This window comes from Lycium ferocissimum, chromosome 8 (assembly GCF_029784015.1).
Source record: "Lycium ferocissimum isolate CSIRO_LF1 chromosome 8, AGI_CSIRO_Lferr_CH_V1, whole genome shotgun sequence".
Classification (NCBI taxonomy): Eukaryota; Viridiplantae; Streptophyta; class Magnoliopsida; order Solanales; family Solanaceae; genus Lycium; species Lycium ferocissimum.
Window position 1 is genome coordinate 9,755,463 of NC_081349.1, and position 21,045 is coordinate 9,776,507.

At 35.2% G+C, this 21,045-nt stretch overlaps 1 protein-coding gene and 1 pseudogene across 1 annotated transcript; both read right to left on the minus strand.

The window, feature by feature from the left end:
* Positions 1-10,482: 10,482 nt before the first annotated feature.
* LOC132067191 (GDSL esterase/lipase At3g26430-like) lies at positions 10,483-13,130 on the minus strand (annotated as a pseudogene).
* Positions 13,131-14,600: 1,470 nt separating this feature from the next.
* LOC132067193 (GDSL esterase/lipase At3g26430-like) lies at positions 14,601-20,405 on the minus strand. The gene is made up of 5 exons (XM_059460347.1): positions 19,979-20,405; positions 17,432-17,641; positions 17,135-17,304; positions 16,026-16,296; positions 14,601-14,926 (listed from the first exon to the last, which is right to left on the minus strand). The coding sequence occupies exons 1-5, from the start codon at positions 20,217-20,219 to the stop codon at positions 14,667-14,669; spliced, it is 1,152 nt and encodes a 383-aa protein (XP_059316330.1). The 5' UTR covers positions 20,220-20,405; the 3' UTR covers positions 14,601-14,666.
* Between the last annotated feature and the right edge of the window lie 640 nt (positions 20,406-21,045).

A 21,045-nucleotide genomic window follows, 5' to 3' on the forward strand; every position in this document is an offset into this window, starting at 1 on the left:
ATTCTAAAACCACAAAACTGATTTTTGAAACTTTGATCTAGCTCGTAACTTCAAATGATCAATTCAGCAAATAATGAGACTGATTTGAATAATTTTTAGACCTGTGGACTGGTATGAATTTATGGACTATACGGGTTGTTCATGGACTTATGGGAAGATTTGGACCAATATTCAAACTTGAAGGACCAATTTTAATTGGTTAGACTTAGGTTAAAAGAAAATATAATAAAATTTGGCTCAAACTTATAGAAGGGACTACATATATATATATATATATATATATATACAATGCTATATAAATCATATATTCAACCTATTTTCCTATACTTTAACGATTTTTTCGAAATTGTTTTTGGGTGGACTTACATAGGGTCCTACTTAGGCTAAGAGCTTTCGGGTATTAGCCTAAGTGTTCTAGTCCGACACCCCAAACGCCTAATTTTGGGAATTTTTTTACCACTTTTGATTCCTGAAACGTACTATTTTGCATAAATGACTAATATTTGCGGAAATATTAAACAGAAACTATTTTTATCACAAACTAGTTTATATCTATTTGAACATATTATTAGAACCCGTAGGTAAAACGTAATTGAGCGGATCCTTAATATCGGGGTGCCTAACACCTTCCCTGGGGGATCACGTAACCCTTACCCATACTTTGGTTAGATTAGGATTCTTTTAAAATTTAACTGTTTTGAATGAACCCTTTTCGAACTGATTTTCCTAATTTCCTAAAAATTAGGTGGCGACTCTAAAATAAGTCCATTTACAGCACCATCACGTAGAAGAATATTTTTTTCTTTTTCTCGGTACGATTGACAACCGTACTTCTCCGGAACACTTTCCTTTTTAAATGAGGCAAGTGCAAATGCGAATCGAAAAAATTACGACACGCTACAGGGTCTGCCATTGCAGTAGAAGTGGGGGCAACAGCTTCAAACGTATCTTCGAAATCCTCCTGCTTGAAGGGAGGGGGAAGTAGTTCCCGCCACTTTGGCCGCTTGCAGAAACCCGAGGACGGGTCGTCTTCCACCAAAATAGGGTCCGCAGGGGACGCAGTTCCCAATGGGCCAAAATCTGGCAAGGACTGCAGATCGGAGAACTGCACATCTTCACCCAAGCCTCCGGCAGTCAGGTAGGCCATCTCGGACACATTTCTCTCCGTTAGATTGATAGGAGTAATGCTTGTCTCAACAACAATGGCAGAAACCGTATCGGCACGGACAGACTCCACAACAAAATCCTCCTCGGGAATATTCTTTAACGACCAAGTCTGAAAAGTGCCACCGGCAGCTTTTCTCCTTCTTTTTTGACCCGTAGAGGTCGAGGATTGGGAGGACTTACACCGTTTTTTGCTCTTTGAAACCTCGGTTGTTTCAATTCGGTTTTATGCGGGTTTAAGGCATAAAAGTAATCTGAGGTTGTTGGTGCTCTAAATTGGATAATTAGTTTTTTAGAGTCGCCACCTAATTTATTCAAAAGGAAAATTAGGAAAATCGGGTTTAAAGAATTTTTCAGACCGAGAAAAAATCTTTTGGACCAGAGTTCGAGGTAAGGGTTCTGATGATCCCCCAGGGAAGGTTTTAAGCACTCTGGTATTAAGGATCCTTAGAATACGGTTGACGTACGAGCTTCACTGTGAGGTTTATTTATTTACTTATGTGTTAGATTTTCCGCAAAAAGATAGCATCTTTATGTTCATCTCATGATATACTTCAGAAAATTTTGGCAAAAAGTCCCCTTATAAATAAGAGGTTTTTGCTTTGAAAATCCATGCAAGTATTCAACTCACTTCGTTTTCAGACTAGGACACACCCAGGATCGCTTCCGAGTAGAGTCACTACTATTTTAGTCCTAACGAAACGGGTTTAGTACTTACGCGTTTTTATTATATCGTATATAGAAAATATGGGATATATTCCCGCGTTGATACATATAAGCGAAAGTTTTATTATTAAGTCCAAATTTTAAAGTGAAGCCCATTAGTCAATCTAATATTCCAAGTCCAAAGTCCATCAAACCTCAAACTGGCCCAAACAAGTCTCATCCGGCCCAACTATATTTCCAGCCTTCAAATTGGGTCAAATTTCAGTCCAAAGTTAAACCATCCATCCAAAAATGTGTCCATATTTCTTTGAATCCCTAAACCCAAATGTCTCACTTTGGTCTGTTTGCATAGGCTTCCAGGCCCAAATGTGATATAATTTGACTGTATCTCAGCCCAAGTTTTCTTATAAAAGAGGTCATTTTGGTCTAGAAAAAATCAAGCCCAGTTTTATAGATTTGAAAAGGATTCGGTTTTTTCATGCCTTAAAATTGTAGCCAAATCATGTCAATCTCATTTTTTCTCCGTAGCCCAGTTTTTCCAAGATTTATACAAGTTAACACATGCTTTAATTCCGAAAAATTAACTTTGCAACTCTTTATCGTCTTTTGACCGAGAAAAACTGTTTGTTTAATCTATGACAAAACGCATTTTGTGCCAATCTACCATTATTAAGATTGTTTGAAAGAATTTTATACCAGTTTTAGATTAAATACCTAAATCACTAGTTGATATCCTAGGTTCTACATCCACAGGTTTTCACTAATAGTAGAGGCTCAACTTTTACAACCCATACAATCAAATAAGCAAGGTAAAAGATATCTAGTTAATGGGCTACCCGCACCCATTAACACTATTTTCACCCATAGCTGGGCCTTCACCATTTTCACCCATTGTTAAAATTTTATAAAATATGCAAAAGTAATTTATAAAATACTTATCACACTTATGGGAATCATTTTACCAATTGGAAGGGTAGAATATTCCTTGAACAGTTTTTTTTTTTTTTTTATAAAATCAATTTAGCTTAAAAAAAAAGGGTATTTCTCTCTATTTGGAATCCAAGGACTCTGAGTGATTAAAATGAATCCCCAGAGGTTAAAAATTAGGTGTCAACATCTGCAACGAACTGCTCCGTACTTGCCCGATCGAACATCTCTTCTATTGCCGGGGGAGCAACCGAGGGCTCCGGCCCTAAATTGGCCTTGCCTCTCTTCAGGCCTGTGTAACACGTTACCATTTATCAACGAAGATTTCAAGGCAAAGTAAAAGGGTGTAAAATCAAATGAGCAGGAGGCTTACCATGGTTCTTCGGTACCCACTTGCCCACGGAGAGATCTTTCCAAGTGCAGAGCTCGTGGGGGTGTTGGGCCACTATGTCATCCACCCGCTTCTCGAAATTAGATATAGTACCCGGTAACCACTCTTTGGCTGAAACAAGAAAAACGGTTAGAGGGAAAAAAGTTGAGACTAATAGAAGCTTACAAGAGCGGGAAATTCAAAAGGCATTGATGGCACTTATGATTATTGTTCCACTGCTCGGGAAAAGGAAGATATCCTCGGGGAATGATCTCCTCGATTTTGACTCAAACAAAATGTTCTAGCACACCTCAATCCTTGTTTTCATCTACGCTGGAAAGGATCGGATGCTTGCCACGCTTTGTGAGCTTCACGATCCCACCGCGAAAGATTCGGAGAGAGTAAAGCCGGATCAGATGGTGCAGGGTGAAAGGGGCCTTGACATTGTTCGCCAAAAAATGGATACATGTGACGATCCGCCAGACATTCAGACGAATTTGCGCAATAATTTATATGTCTTACACATATCCAGAATCATCTTGTCAATTGAGGGCTCTAAGTTGAAGGTGAAGGGGTAAGTGTAAACACCCACGTATGTGATGATGTCATCCTCAGGTCTCGAGATTATGATCTCTGAGGGTTTTTCCTTCCAACCACAGTCCGCATAGACTTTGAAAATGATCGGCTTGTCGATCGCGGAGGGATAACGCCTTCCTCGTAACCCTAATCGAATTTACCACCCTTTGGAGGCTTTTTAACCTCAAACTCGGAGTCGAAATGGTACATCAATGGGATGATGTATTTACCCCAGGGTTTGTATGGGGTTTTAACCTCTGGCTCAACGGTAGCATCAGTCGATCGAGGAGAGCCAACTGGAGAGGCCTCGTGAGAAGAAGATCTTGAACTCATTTTTTCGTTGAAGATTTGAAGAAGGGAGAAAGTGAGAGAAAATTTTATGAAGATTTGAAGATCTAAGGAAAATATGAAGAACATGATGAAGATCTTGGCGAAAGGTTTGAAGATTTCGACGAAGGTTTGGGCTTCTCAGATAAAAGTGAAAACAAGGATAGAAATCGAAGAGTGACTTTTTTTTCAGGCTGTAAATAGTGAAAATGAAGAGAGACGGACTATTTATAGATGAAGTGTCATTATGGCGGAATGCATCGATCAGATAACCGAAGGGACATCCAATCGGAAAGTTACACATGTACGAAGTCAGGCGGACATGATGTGAAAAGACGGTTGATGTGAAAGGACGTTTCGGTTCCCGCCTATTCTAAAACTTACAGGAGAAGGTACTACTAACACCGACATTTCACCTCATAACAGATATTCCAGCGAGAAAAATTTATGCATAAAGAAATATTCAATTCGGTTCGGATGAAATTGTAAGTGAACAAGAGCATTCATGATACGAAAAAGAGCCCTGTTCGATTCAAGTAAAAACTTCTATACATTGACAGATACGCAGCTACCTCGGTTATATTAACCTTACAAAATTTTGATGTAAAACTAAAAAAAGAGGGGGGCCAGTCCGATGACTCGAAAGTTGAGAACTTCCAGTCATATCCGCATATGCTCTGGTAGATCCATTCTTCGGCTAGATGGATTCAGGGTCGTACTTAGGCATGGTCGGGCCACCACCGGGACTGTCCTGCATGGCAACATTGACCTCGGCTGGCAGCTCAACTTCATCAAGGATGACCACCGGGGTTGGTCCACCACGAGTAGTCTCCCTTCGAGCCTCCAAAAAATGACGTAACCTGACCCGAGAGGCTATCCCCGAAGAGGTAATTGAAATGCTCGGAACTGCTCTTCGTCTTATGGCCTTAACTGACGCAATAGCGGCCTCAATATCCTCTTCTGCAGAAACCTTGGTATGCACTTCTTCAATGCTTTTTCCCCTCGAAAAAATCCTCTTCATAGGGAGCCCTGAAAACTACGAGTTTGGGCTTAGATTACACAGCTGAAAAGGAACAAGAAATTTCACGAGTAGATTGGAACTTACCATGATTTTTGACTCTCCACCTCTTCGGTGACATAACCTCCCAGGAGCGGCCTGGGCCTCGAGAAGTGCCTACAGCGCAATTACCCATTCGAAAATAGTAACTATAAGTTCGGGTTCTCTTTGGAATCGGAGCAGGGTTCCACACTTCGGGGAAAGATATTGACAAGGGACGGTGAAGTTGATCCGTGCGGATCATAACGAACCGAGCCCCACGAGGGTATAGATGAACTCTACCACCCCGGATCACTCGAGGAACGTAGATGTGGATTAAGTGATTAAGAGTAAAAGAAACTCCGGTGATGTTGGACAAGATCCTAATGCAGTACACGAGCCTCCAAACTTGTGGAGCTAGTTGCCCGAGACAAACCCGATACCGGCAGCAGAAGTCCTCGATCACTTAAGGAATGGGAAAAGAAAATCCAATAGCAAATGGATAGGCATAGACTAATGAATAACCCATAGCATGATGGTTGATCCTCGTCTCCCGATTAACAGGGACGACATCAATATCTGCACCTAAGTTACAATCGTTCGGAACTATAGGAACAATGGCAGCATCAATGAAGGATTCAAAGTTTTCTACAGACTCAAGATGGTATGAAACCTTGCAGTCGTTCCTGTAGTTGAAACCAGCAGGAAGAATATCAGCAGCAAAGAACTCTAGTTCCTCTTCGGGACAGGAAGCTTATAATGGCGGAGAGCGTGGCGGCGATGAAGAATGGGCTACACTTTGCGTTAACAATGGAATGGAAGTCATTATTGGAGAAGGTTTTTTTTTTTTAAAGACAAGTTATTACTAAGAAAAATTCTTAAAGTTTATGATTTAGGGTTTTAGAGTGCATGGCAAAATATGACAACTATTTGGGCTTTATATAATGGAAAAAGTGGGGAGTTAAAAGGTTAAAGTTCTGACAAGGGGCGATTTTCCAAGATTGATTAGGCGGCTTGGTAATAATGAGGCATCAGTATCGGGCAGAGCGCAGAATTGATTGAATGTCTTTTCAAAGCCAGCGGGGTGTAGACTACTCGATGTTGGTCTCGGCCTCGTTCGGATCCATTTCCCGGAGTCAATACTTTCCTCAGAAAAATGAAGGGACTATCTGTATACGGTAAAAATCGGGGTCTAACGTCTTGACCCAACGGCTGAAGGTTCGGAACAAGAATGAGGAGTAATAGGTCATTATGGGCTCGACTGGTCGGATAGGAACGTTCCGGACTCAGTCATTCGGACGCAGCAGCATCCGAAGAGTTACGCTTCAAGTTGATAAGGGTCCGAGAAATCCAGCCCGTTGTGGATTTCTCTCCGCATGACATGCCACTCAGTTGCTGAACTCGAGATTTAAGAAATCATTATCTTATGATTGATTTAGTTGCCATGTATAACACAAACACTTGTCTTATAAATAGGGAGGTGAGCCTTTATAAGAGGGATCTCATTTTTTTATTCTCTTCTGCATACTTATATGACACACCCTAAGTCTTAAGCTCTATAAACATCAAAGGCAATAGAATCTTACACAAATTGGTCCGGAGTCAAAGTGCTTAAGCCCCAGCTCGGACCAGTCGTTATGTTGTTCTTCTAATCCACTAAGGCTACCTCTTTACTTTCTTGTTATTAATCTTTGTCCATTGTTATTATACCTTTATTTTATTAATGAATCAAAACACATATCCTTTAAACCACATACAAATTGAATTGTTACCTTTTCTAGGGGTAAACAATTTTCTCAATCAAATATGTGCCAGTTGGAAGCACATAATAGAGAATTCATGCTTTATTAACTTAACCATCTCATTTGAATTCCAAATGAGAGGATTAAGCATTTCCTAACAAGTCCTAATTATTTTGTTTCACTGCAAAAGTTGAAAGAATAACACCTACTGTGATATTTTTCCGTGGTATGGGTAGTTTAAATAAATGGATAGCATAAATTAATTTAAAAGCTTACTTGATATTTTTCGAAAAACTACTAAAAGTGTCAATTTTATGATAACTTTTACTTCATTCGTGATGATATTATAAGAGCCAAATATTTTTTAAGTACAAAGATAATATAAATATTAAGAACTAATACATATTATACCAAAAATTTCTTTTTGGTTAGACATTATAAAAAAATTGACTTTCCTTGGATACATAATTGTGCACGATATGATGTATTATAAAAGCATGTTATATATTTTTACCACAAAATGCACAATATTGTAGCATTTCAAAAAAGTTCCGACAAAATGCACAACATTATGTCTATTCTAATCGTGAATTTGTTTCTTAATTTTTAGGTTTAAGAATTTGTCTTATTTAATACTATTGCAGTAAAAAAAAAAAATCGCTTCGAGTTCAGTTCAAGATTCATAAATAATATTTATTGTTGTGCGGACAGTCAAATATTTATGCGCACAATTAGGTAAACAATTCAATCTGATATAAAGTCAATCAAAATCAATTTACGTTTCAATATTACGTTTCAATAGTCAACACTCATGGATAAAAAATATGAGTGTCAGTAATCCTACATATGGTAAAGCTTATATTCTCAAAAACTTTCAATGAAATAAAAAAGTGAAGAACATTTATATCATGTATTTGCTTGAAAACGAAAAGAAAGTCTAAAACAAAAATCTTCTTTAACTTTCAAACACTTTTGTACTACGATTTAGTTTTTAGAAGTTTGTGGAAATGCCGAACTTCTCTTTCAATAAGTTAATGCCAGAAAGAGAAGAAAAAAATTAAAATAATTATAATTTAATTTTTAATGTTAATTTTGGGTCCGAACTTAGCACGGGCAAAATGAAACTAGTTTATTGATACACAAAACATCACCTCCTCATTTTTTAAAAGATCACCAAAATGAGACTCCCAGAGTCAAACATGCATTAAGAGGACAAAGTATAGTACTATAAATCAATTTTTTTTGTTAAACTAGCTATTCCATTAAAAATCTTGTCAGGAAAAATCAATCGGAATAAACCTTGGGTAAGGAAAAAAAATACAGTTCATATTATACTCTCACTAATTAAAACTATTATTTTATGTCGTCCCCTAATGTACTAAAGAACCAAGCTCTTCAGCCTAAAGAAGAAGCAATGTGTGGAATACAAATCACAAGGAATCTTACCGTGGAAAATGCATTGTTTAAGGGTTCTTAAGTGGAAAATTCCTTACTCAAGGTAGGTAAAAACCACGACCTTCTCTAATAGGATCCCCAAATCTCCACTATAGCTCGAGCAATTTTAAGGTTACAATTCATGTACACCTAAGGAACTGACCACTACATCACCTACCCCCACATCTACAAATCTTCACTAATTGTAGACATCTTCTTCAAAGACTCTATCCAGTGTAAGAATCCCTTTACAGCACAAAATAACACCTAATACAAATTCTTTATGAATGTGAAATGTTACAGCTAGCTTTGGACCAATAGAATCTAATCTAACTATTACAACTCAAAGAACATTATACATATATCTTGATAGGACCAGGCTCTTCTTCGTTGCAGATGATTCTCCCTCAATAAAAGAATACTCTGAATAAATCTTGCTTTATTCACTGTCGAGTTTCTCTCTCTGGTGGTGGTCTCAGAAGCATCAATGCGATGCTTTATATAGGAGTAGGATGTCGGCTTCTTATTCTTCAAATCCTAGTAGGATGGGTTCAAGAAATCCAAGAACCTAAATCAAGTTTGACTTTTTTTTTTCAGCCGCGTCGCCCTTCTCTTAATTCCAAGCTAATTCCATGTGTTTAATTATGATAATGTTTCCATGTCTTGAACTTGTGTTCCTTGAAGAATTGAGATTAAGTCTTAATCTCAATTCTAAAAGAATCCTTTTGATCGCTTGGAACAGTAGATCAAATAGTCTCCAGTTCTTCTGCAAAGGACCTGGTTCTTCTAGCGTTTCTGCTTCCTAGTTCCTTTTGGAGATCTGTTAAGACCTAGAACCTGTACATAATTTGTTCATCCTTCTCGAACATTGATTGTCAATTGTACATTGTTTGTCATTACATAAGATCTTGTTAAGATTCAGATCAAAGAAGCTCGACAACTTTGGTTCTAGTTTTATTAGTAATCTGGACAATGCCCCGAAGACAATTTTGCATTTAACATGCTTATAGAATCATGACTTTGCCTAGTGGAGATTATGGATTGCAATTTCAGTGTTTATTCAGTTTCAGGATCGATAGATTAAGTATTATTAATTTTGTTGACCTTTCTCGTTAACCCAAACAATTGAGTTAAATATAGGGGTTCACTCAACGGTCAGTAGGGTCGGGTGCCCAATCACATCAACTCCAGTTTTGGGGCGTGACATCATCTCCCGATAAAGGTGGTTTTAGTTCCACTTCAAACCAATATAGGAGGTAATAGAAACCCCCCAAGGTACAAATTTCTAGCTGAAAGTTCAAGATACGTTCAAGGGTACTTACTGTCCTAAAATGATATGAGTGTAATATAAGTTGAAACAGGAGAAGTGCTACTTTTAGATGTTGATGACTTTCCAAACAGTGATAATGTCATATAAAATAGGATAGAGAAAGTAAACAAATTATTGAGTGACTTGAAAATGGTATGAGTTTGTATTCCAATGTTCTTGAGATTCAAGGGACTTTGGTGTTATATGGTTGACATGGAATAACCGAAGCTGCAGAATTTTTTGAAAATTGCACTGTCAAGCTCTAAAAGTTTTGGAGAATGGTAAAGGCACATCTAGAAAAAAATCCTTTGAAGCTAATCAGGATTCTGAAACAGGTAGTTCAAAATTCAGGTTACCTTATTTGCTCTTAATCGTGCATAGGTATTTATAAGAACTTGTTCATCGATTTGGGTCGTGAATTCATGCACAGCGTCTTTATGAATTGACTGAGAAGTTAACAGGACATTCGTAGTGGTGGCTGTTGTATTATATTACAACTTTGATTGAGGGATAGGAGATATTAATTTCAAAATTAGGGGACTCTGCAATTTTTTATGTAGAAGTGGAATAGATGCAGCCTTAAGAAGAGATCAAAGAGTTGCAAGTGCAGATGAAAGGAAGAGAATAGATGATAATGTATATGTTATATGCTTAGGCTATTTCAATTAAAGGGAGAAATACGTTGATGATCATAGTTGCTTGCAAGGGGTAGTTATTGTGTTGATAGTTGTTTTGAACAATTATAGGTAGATTTGATTGCACATATGTCGGATTAGCCTTGTAAATGCTTCTTGCAAAATGTCCAGCATAGATACAGAACTAAAATTAGTTCATTCTTTGATTCTTTGTAGAGTAACTAGACAGAAATAACATAACAGTTAGTTCCTGATGTGATTTGATGAGACTGATAATGTATAAAATCCTTCAGAAAACCAACCAGTTTGAACTATTTAAAGAGCTTTAGTTATTCACATGCAGTTACTATTTGAAACAGGAGCTTGTTCATCTGCTATTTGTGACGATGATGCAGATAAATACTAGTAATTCATTTATTCAAGTTAGACTCTCACAAGCTCCAATAGCAATTTCATGCCACATAACCATCTTTATACCTCCTTAGTACCTCCTCTAAAACCAGAGACTTAGGACTCAAGGTGCTATTCCAAATAAAAAAGGAAAAAAGAAACATTGAGCCGGAGCAGTCTCAAGGATGCTTTTCTCAGCTATTAGTGAATGAAAAAGCTTTTATTTAAGTCAAATGACACTCATGAAAACTCTACGTACCTTGCGGGTAGAGGTGCTGAAGATATGAGATTAACCTAAAAATTCAATGGTTAACTTTCTTGCAACCCAAATTCAAAGGAATTGGAGGGTCTGAGAACGAGCCATTAATAATTTGATCAAATATCCACTTATTAGCTGCTTCTGTGAAATGAGTTCCATCCCAACTAACTCGAACTGACGGATCTTTGCAAGACTGTGTGATCACGATGTCCTTTCCATTCACCACTTTCTTACTCCCACATCTAATGAATCTGTTGTTGTTGTATTTCCCACCATGACCACAACAAGCTAGAAATGGGTTCTCAAATCCTGTCATTACATATAGAACACTTAGTATGCATTTCTAGTTATATAATCGTTAAACTTATCAAGTTTGGTCTAAGAATAGCTACTGCTAGTCATTTCTCTACATAATACTTCAAAATCTAGAAGTTAATGCCATGAAAAAGATTAAAAGGAATTCAAGTTGAAGGTCCTTGGTAAGTTAGATCATAGGATTACCTAGCTTCTTTGCATGACTGATGAGTGAGTACTTAACCGAATAGACATCAACATAAGTGATTGCAGCTAAAGGAAGTTCTTTCCTGAGCTGAACAACAGTTTTCGTTAACTGAAGGTTGAAGTATTTTGACACTTCATTGACGGGAGTAGCACAGCCATACTTATCAATTTGTGCTGCTGTAATAAGAAAATGGTCCATAACGGATGGTAGGCAACCTACTGGTCCAGTGTTGTGAATCCAAAATGATCTTCCGCCTTTCACATATATTTTCTGCATTTATAGCAAATGAATAAAACTGGTATAGAAAACAAGTAACTAAACGTAAATTGGTAAAGTTGAGCTGGGGAGTCCAATTGTCATATGTTGGTTCTATTTCAGTGACCTTTATAACATTGGATAACTGAGAGAGTAAATCAGCAACATAAGCCTTTACTTGCTCAATCGACATATTAAGCTTGTAGCCAGCAGTGAGATCATTTTGGCCAATATCGAATGTGTACAATGCTTGAGAAAAGTCTTCCTTCTTCGGCAACAATTGGCCAAACATATTACCTGTGCAGTAAAACAAAACCTTTAGCCTGTTACAAAATTGAATTCTAGTACTTTCATGTACACTCTATTATTGCTTTGCTCAATAAAATTAGTACCTTTCTGGCGAATTATCTGGGACCTTGAATGAAAATCTGAGAACTGAACACCCTGTACATCAAGTGAAATAGGACTATATCCACTCTAAGTCATGGCTGTGTTTTGAGGTCTAATTGTTGATCCAGCTGTGGCAAAATTAGCTCCATGGCTGAAGTTGGAACCAATCGAATCAAGAAACGCGCTAAGATAAGGCAAATCTAAGCCTTCAGCTGGCAATTCAAAAATTAGGAACCAAAAAAAAAAAAAAGGCTCAGAAGCTGAACAAGCATGTCATGACAAGAAAAGAAAAACGCGTCCTTTGTCTGAAGGTTATGTTTGGTTATCAGAAAATATTTTTTCCGGGAGAACATGTTCCACCAAAAGGATAAAAATGACTTCCTCTCTTATTTTTGGGCGAAGGCCATTTTCATTCTCAGTTATCTCAACTTTTAACTTCATAACACTGCTTTAACCAATATTTAGACATCGTTAGCAACCGTTAATATTCAAAATTTTCATCAAGACACTCTCCGGTTTGCTAATGTTATTATCAATGTTTACAAGCATTTTCCATTTCTAACCACAAATTGAAACAGAAAATAAGTCATTTTCCAGAAAACATTTTTTCCAAAAAATGTACCACACACTCCCAAAGTCTCTAGGACTATAAGTAATTTCTTGCAGCTGGTTACAAGTAGCGGCAGAGTCATAGACCTAAGGTACGGGTTTGACCGAACCCATTAAGGCAGTAACATTAGTCTGAACTCTATATTTGTCTTAAGAAATTCATTTAATATGTAAAAATTATTACCGATGAAATCAATGAGGAGACGGCCATCGGAGAAGCGACCAGCAGGGGCATGAAAGAAGGTTTCACCATGTGGATAAGGAGCTTGTCCAAATGCTGCTGAAACCCCACCTGTATCTGAATTTGAGTCACCAAAGTTGAAAATGGCTGGAAAATTGCAACTGCTAAGACATAGTACTTGGGTTGGCACTAGACACAATAATAGTATCAACATCTTTGTGAATTTTACCATCTCAACTTCTACTTGAATAAATATTCTGTTACAAACTGATAGACGCCAAACACATAAAAGGGTATTGCCTAAAGACCATTTTTCAAGACTCTGACTACAATTTGTAGTCATTTTTAGTCAATGGATTGCCTGTACTCTATTCGTCAGTCATTTTAAAGACTATAATGATTTGATTCCATTGCGAAATTTAAGGAGATAGTTAATTGCTTTTGTAATTCAAGTTAGAAAATAAATCAAGTGGCATAATCTGTCTGTAATATTAAGGGACAGGTAACATGGGATTCGACCTGTACTAAGTACTAACCTAGTTACCTATTTAAATTGACCAAATGGTCCTCAAATTATGCAATCAATTTTGACCCGTAAACTACTAACATGTCTTGCCGGGCCCCGATTGGATGGATAATGTATTAATTTAATAGTTTAACTTAGATCAATTCTTCCACATGTTAAAGTCAATTTGCGTGAAAAAAATTTAACTATATCAATCCATAAGAGAATTTCATCAAAAAATGAAAGGAAAAAAAGGACAAACAACATGGTATTGAATGTACGGTGCAACTTTACTTCATTATACAGAATCATTTTTTCAGGGTGGCTTAATTATAAGGCCAATAAAGTAATCGCTTGGAGCCCCCAATTTTTTTGAAGCCTCATTTTTTCCTTAAAGATGTATTTTATATATATAACGATTGCCTTAGTCGAAATAAGTTTTTCAAAATTAAAATTGATAATATCTTATCTAAGATCAACAATGTCTCAAGGTAGATTGAATGGATTAGCTATATTATCAATTGAAAAGAAATTGTTAGAACAAATCGATTATAAAACAATAATTAATGACTTCACATCTAAAAAAGCTCAAAAAGTAGACTTTAAATGAAAAAAATATATATTACGATCTTTCCTTTAAAAAGGAATAGGGCCACTTATTGAAGTTTGGCTTTGAGCCCCTAATGCTATTGAGAGGGCCCGGCATTTTTTAGCGACTCAATTTTATTATAGTTAAAAACAACAAAAAACCTCAAAGACTAAAAGCTAGCAAACAAACTATTTTCGCCTGTTGTCCTTTTTTGCTATATTTTTTTAGTAAATGACCTTTAAAATTACCCTTTTCTACCACGGTCTAAAGATCTCTTTTAAGCAAACTTGTACGAAAACGTTTAAATCATGATCTAAAATTTTGTAATTTATTACGAATGGTAAGCGATAATCTAATGTTTTGTCTATAAAGTGGAGTGATATATAAGCAAACAATAAACTAAATCTAACGTTGTTTGAAAGAGACATTTCTTAAGAACTATATTTGCACAACTTTAAAAAATAGGAACAAAATCTAACTAATGACCTAAGAAAAAACCTAAAAATGGACCTTTGCATAACTCTTCCGAATCAGTTTTAATCAAGGTGAAATTCTGACTTGAAAATGAAATAGAGGCTGAGAACTAAAATTAAATATATCTCGCACTTTGGCAATCATTTGGCAACTTCCCCAGATCTAATTCTTATACCAATAAAATAGCTGAATATCCTTTTAAGCTAGGATTCTTGATCCACAAAGCTAAAAGTAGCTACCTAATTTATACAACCCTTGGATAATGTATTAGTACCATTTATTGATTAATAAAAATAATTGGTACAATCTTTGATGAATAACTAAGTTTATTGCTTATGACAGGCCATGTTCAAGGGTAGTGGAGGATCTGAATATGAGCCATTCACAATTTGTTCAAACACCCATCTATTAGCAGCCTCAGTGTAATGCACACCATCCCAGTTGATTCTGACTGATGGATTTTTGCATGATTTTCCTATCAGTATTTCTTTGCCTCTGACCATGATCTTGCTTCCACATCCATGATTTATGTTGTAGTTGTACTTTCCTCCATGCCCACAGCAAGCTTGTAGTGGATGCTCAAACCCTATAATTTCACCAACCATCAACAACAATACTTTTAAACTAGGGGTGGAGGCACAATCCATATTATGGGTTCGGCAGAATCTAATAAATTTGATTTCACTTTATATTTGTGTTAAAAAATTATTTAATATGTACAAGTAATCTATTCAGAACTCAATAAGCAAAATAATTATGATCCACAATTCATAAACTAAAAATTCTTACTTCATCTATATTTAAAACATAAGATATAATGATATAAAGAAGTGGCATTAGACTTATTTTGTGTTTACTTCCATTTTTAAGTGCAATAAGATACTCTTGAAAGGAGAATGTCCCTTACCAAATGACTACAATTTAACTCATAGTGTCACACATTCTAATATATGTGGTCCAGTTTCACGTAATCTATTTATTTATATAGTACGAAGTATCTCTTTGTGCAACTCCTATTGTAAAGGACAGCCCGATGCACTAACCCCTTGCTATGTCCGGGGTTCGAGGAAGGCCGGATCACAAGGGTCTATTCTACGCAGTCTTACCCAGCATTTCTGCAGGAGGCTGTTTCCACGGCTCCTATCGTAAAGAAAGAAATTTCAAAATGAAATGTTGATATACTTTTTTAACACTCATAAAGTTTTTCACATTGGATAAGATTGTAATTGCAATCAAGTTTAAAAGCTTCATTATTTCCTTGTACCCATTATTTTAAATTTTTCAATTAGTACCGAATTTTGTTATTCCCTATATAGTAACACTATGAAGGCAATAAATCATAATTTTTCACGTTTAATTTGTCAAATTTCATTTCACTTTTTCACTTTTTTTTACACGATATGAAAAGCATCTCCTTTTTAATTACTAAAAAAAGTTATTATTTTCTTTTATGATCATACATGGGAGAGTGTTAATATTTTCTCCAAGCCTTTTGAATTAACATACAACTTCATTATTTCTTTGTATGGCTACATTGGAACTGTAAATATCTCGTTTCCAAATTTTCAAGGTACTATTTTAATTTCGAAAACTACTGATTCCACCGTCACCTTATGATATGCAACAACGCTAATTTTCATGTACTTTAATTTCTATCTTATAATGCGTACAATACAAATACATACCATGCTTGTTAGCGCGACTGATGAGTTCATACTTGACAGAGTACACATCAACGTAGGTAAAAGCAGCCAATGGAAGATGCTTTCTTAGCTTAATCACTGCTTCCTTCAATCTACTGTTGAAATATTGAGCCACTTCATTGAAGGGAGAAGCACAACCTGCCTTATCAACTTGTCCTGCTGTTATTAGCAGACGATCTAAGATATAAGGTAGACAACCAACTGGACCTGTATTATGTATCCAAAAATATCTACCGCCTTGATCATATATGTCCTGCAATTTTCACCATAGCATGTACGGTGCTTTAATACGTGCAATTGTTGTAGCTCGTCAATAAAAAAATTCTATTAAAACTTAAAATTCAAAAAGAATTTTGTTCTGTCTTATCACGTTCATTTTTCTTCAATTCTATTTGAATTTCAACTCTCTAAATAGAAAAATTTAGGTCAATCTAATTCAACTTTAGTTTTATTGCTCTAAAATCATAAAACCAATTTTTGTAACGACAAGATAACTCACTTATGCGTATATATCACAAAAAGAAAAACACACTTGATTCATTTTTCAAACTAATGTTCTTAAGACCAAAGAGTTGGCCGAAAAGAGGGAAAAGCCCTTGTTAAATTTGTCAATATCACTTATGGTTGATTATAAATACATAAAAAAAATAAAAAAATAAAAAACTGGCTCCAATCTCGAAAAACAGAAGTAGGCTAGCTGGCAAGTTTATAAGTTTCCATGTAACTATAGACATGTGAATAATTCGCTTACGTAATATCATATCCATGCGGCACGACTTTAAAGAAAAACAAAAAAGCTCATTACCGACTGACTTAACACCTAATATCTTTCAATGTGTGGTACTTCGTGGGTTTAATTTTTTATTTTTTTTGAGTGGGTCGAAAAAGGAGTTTTCATTTTATTTTCAAGTTGTACCACATGAATATTATGTAATGCGCTATTGAGGTCTCAATTTTAAGTTTTTGTGCTATATAGGTGTATTCAAGTTGTTTTCCTCCGTTGCAAAAAATTAGTTCTGTGGCTTTGGTGCAATTGAAACAGAAAATTCTCAAAGTACTATGCTAAATCTTGCTATAAATTAAGGATGTACCTGAATAACGGTCTTGAATTGATCAATTAGATCAGGAACATAAGCTCTAACTTGATCAGTGGACATGTTAAGAAAGTAACCAGCAGTTAAATCATTTTGTCCAATGTCAAATGTGTATAAAGCGTTGGAAAAATGTTTCTCCTTAGGCATCAACTGGCTAAACACATCCCCTGTAGAATATTGATTTTTTTTTTTTTTCAGAAATAACAAGACATAAAGAAAATTAGGCTATCGATAGACTATGGAACAAAGTATGAACGTACGTCTAGAAAGTTGTAAAGGTATTTATTTAATTACCTTTGGTAAGAATAATCTGAGATCTACGATGGAAATCGTTGAATTCGTAAGTCTGAACGTTTAGAGAAATGGGGCTAAAACCACTTTGGTGCAGCGTTGTGTTTTGGGGTCTGATTGTTGAACCAGCCGTGGCAAAGTTGGCTCCGTGACTGAAGTTTGAACCCAATGCATCTAAGAATGCACTTAGATGTGGTAATCCTAAGCTTTCAGCTGAAAAGGAAAACTAGCTCAATAAATCATATTGGTTTAACTTTTATATACAGAGACCTAAAAGATAGTTGTAGATAGCTGTCCAATGAAACAAGTAACCTAGAAAATAGAATAGAAAACTTACTACGACGGATCAATATGTATACAAGTTAAATATATATCATGTTGTCTTTGAGTGAACGAGAACGGAACCACAAAGCAAAACACAAGAATATCGATACAGTTATTTACGCAAGAAATATCCTCAATAATAACTTGATGAAACTTGTTGACACGAATTGCAGTAAATAATTGGTAATAACTTAGAGCCCGTTTGGATTGGCTTATGCTTTACTAAAAAAAAAATAAGTTGTTCTAACTTATTTTTTTTTTTTTTAATTTATAAATGCTTTAGATAAACTAAGTTAAATGGGTCCAATTATTTTTTTGAGCTTATTTTAAGCACAAAATGACTTTAATTACTCGCCAAACACCCAAACAAAAAAAAAAATTTTATAAGCCAACTTATAAGCCAATCCAAACGGGCTCTTACATGTACTTGATGTTCACACCACGCCAATAAATGCATAATATGTGTTTGCCCATATATTTTTAGCGCTTAACCATTATTAATTAACTGGGATAATTATCTTTTTGGACTGCTCTAAAAAATAATAGCAAGCAAATGTATATGTTTTGTATTAAGTATAAATATACATATAATATACATAGTGTATACATGCATATACAAAGAATATTCAGAAATAATAAGAAATAATGGTCAAAATCACATTTGAAGTATCACTTTTTTTGTGAGTTTCCTACTTGAACTATCATATGTTTGCGTTTACCACCTGAACTATCACCAATTATATATCGAAACACGCCTCGAAGCTGATAGTTCAGGTAGGAAATTCGCAAAAAAGTGAAACTTCAAGTGCGTTTTTGACCATTATCTCAAATAATAAACATATTATATACATAACCAATGTATATGTTTTGTTTATTTCGCACATAATTAATTTCGACCAACGGACCAAAAATGAAAAAAGCCCTAATTAGCACGCATTCTCATCTCACTAAATCACTTATAATTATAGTAATAAGTTTCTAGTTTGGTATAAACATCCGTTGCAGGTGAATATACCTATTGAAAATGTGAGAGTGATATTCATGTGGCTTAGATAACCATACTTTAAGTGTTATTAATTTTCAAGATTTTCACATAAATTAACCAAATTAGTTCGTTGTGTACTGAATTGTGGAGGGACGCACGTGCAAAAATATCGTTTTGAAGAGCAAAGCAATTGTTAACAAAAAAAACAGTTTTGTTTTCCAAAACAAAATTATTCTAGTTACTTGGACAACAATATTGTTTAATTTCAAAGAACAACATAGTTACTGCTCCTATTAGTTAATTTCTAAAAAGAATAATCGAAATACACTTTTGTTTTAGGAACAAAACCAAACTCAAAACTAATTCGCTCAAATTAAAGCCAAAGTAATGCTATCCCAATCAAATCCCCACACTCAAAAGAAACAAAACAAAGCCGTTTTCTAATTCAAACATAACTTGTAGCACTTACTAGAGTTTAAACTCTCAACCAATATTGTAAAAAAGTTGAAGTAGTTTAATTTAATACATTTGAAAGTAGTATATATCACTCAATTGCACAAGAAGACATAAGAAGCTATTAGCGTCGGTGGATTCGTTTCAGGCTTTGAAATTAACGTGCCTAGTAGAACCAAAAATAGTCACAGTATACATACACTATCCCCGTCCCCATAGTACTTTAGTACTTTACATCTAGAATTTAAACTTTATGTGATCTTTTATATACGTATTTAATGAATTTTTATAATATATACAAGAGCAAAGTCAAAGCTGCAACAGTTTTTCGAACCAGTGGACTCAAGCTTACATCTACCTTCTACCCCTGGTACTACTTACTTTATAAGGTTAAATATTCAGAATACAATCATGTATTATATGAAGAAGATGATGAACAGTCTATTTTTGTCTTCTTCTTCTTACGAGAATAGCTTTTTTCTAGACTATAATATGAAGAGCAACAATAGTATAAATTATCAAGAAGTTCATAGTATGAAAGTACTCTGACCAATTAAGAGCAATGCAAGATTCTAAAGATGGAGGTATGTTAGCCCCACAAAGGTGAAGGTAAGGTCTGCGTACATCCTATCCTCCCCAGATCCTACTTATGGATTATAGTTGATGTTGTTCTAAAGATGATTTCACTATTGCAAAAATATTACTAAGAAAAACATCATAGTAAAATATTAAAGTGAAGTTTAATTTGTTTTAAGTCAAAAATGAGAAAGTGACATTGTTATTATTACCAATGAAATCAATAACAAGACGACCATCAGAATACCGTCCTGCAGGGGCACCAAAATATGTCTCTCCGGCAGGTGGACCAGCCTGACCAAACGCTGCCGACAATCCACCGGTGTCGGAGTTTGAGTCACCGAAGTTGAAAACCGCCGGAAAATTACACGATGACTTGCTCTTAGTAGCACTTGAAAATGGAAATACAAATAGTAACACTATTAATACTAGTTTTGAGTTACTAAGCTCCATCGGAGTATTGTATGTCTTCTATAAAGCAAAGAAGAGGAAAAAGGAAGAAGCCTAAGTTTGTTAAATGGATATGATGAGATTATTATATATGGAAGGAAAAAGCCTAGGGATACAGGACATAAGACGCTAAATGGATATATATGATGAGATTATTATGGAACCGTAGGGTACGTTCAAGACTTCAAGTTCACGAAGTTTGAGATTATCATGGAAGGATAAATTTGGTCAGGCTCTAAATTAATGTACTTATCTTGGAGTAACACTTTCTTTTTATTCGGATTTTAACTTTATGTTAAAACTATATGTTTGAGATGATTTATAAGTAATATTTACGTTCTTCTAAATTTAGGGTCTAGATTAATGGTGGAATATCTTTTTAAGGTTAGGATCTAGAAGGAAAAGAACATATTTTATTTTATTCTTAATTTGTTTTAGTTTTCTATAAATAACGATTTGGTCTTTTATTTTGATTCAATGTAAAGAGTTATCATTGATTATCTCTTTGATTTTGTCTTCAGTGATCATCGATTATCTCTTTGATTTTGTCTTCAGTGATCATTGATTATCTCTTTGATTTTGTCTTCAGCGATTTCATAACATTTTATGGACTCTTGATTCTGGGATATGATCTAAAGTATTAGCAGCTGATTTTAATTTATTTTTTTTTGTACATATTTAGTAACATATATACATATACATATGTATATATAAAAATTTACTAACTTCGTATATTCAAACCAGCATCCGTCCCTTATTCTTGTATGTACAAGACGCTAAGGGAATTTACCCAAAAGTGAAATTGTGGAAGCAAAACGAGCTTGGTTTG

Bases quoted from the DNA above. Each gene is read 5' to 3' on its own strand.
- LOC132067193 (XM_059460347.1), bottom strand. From the start codon at position 20,219: ATGGAGCTTAGTAACTCAAAACTAGTATTAATAGTGTTACTATTTGTA. The intron at 17,305-17,431 runs GTAATTAAATAA...AATATTCTACAG, and splicing joins TCAGATTATTCTTACCAAAG to GGGATGTGTTTAGCCAGTTG. The intron at 16,297-17,134 runs GTACATCCTTAA...TGAAAATTGCAG, and splicing joins AATTCAAGACCGTTATTCAG to GACATATATGATCAAGGCGG.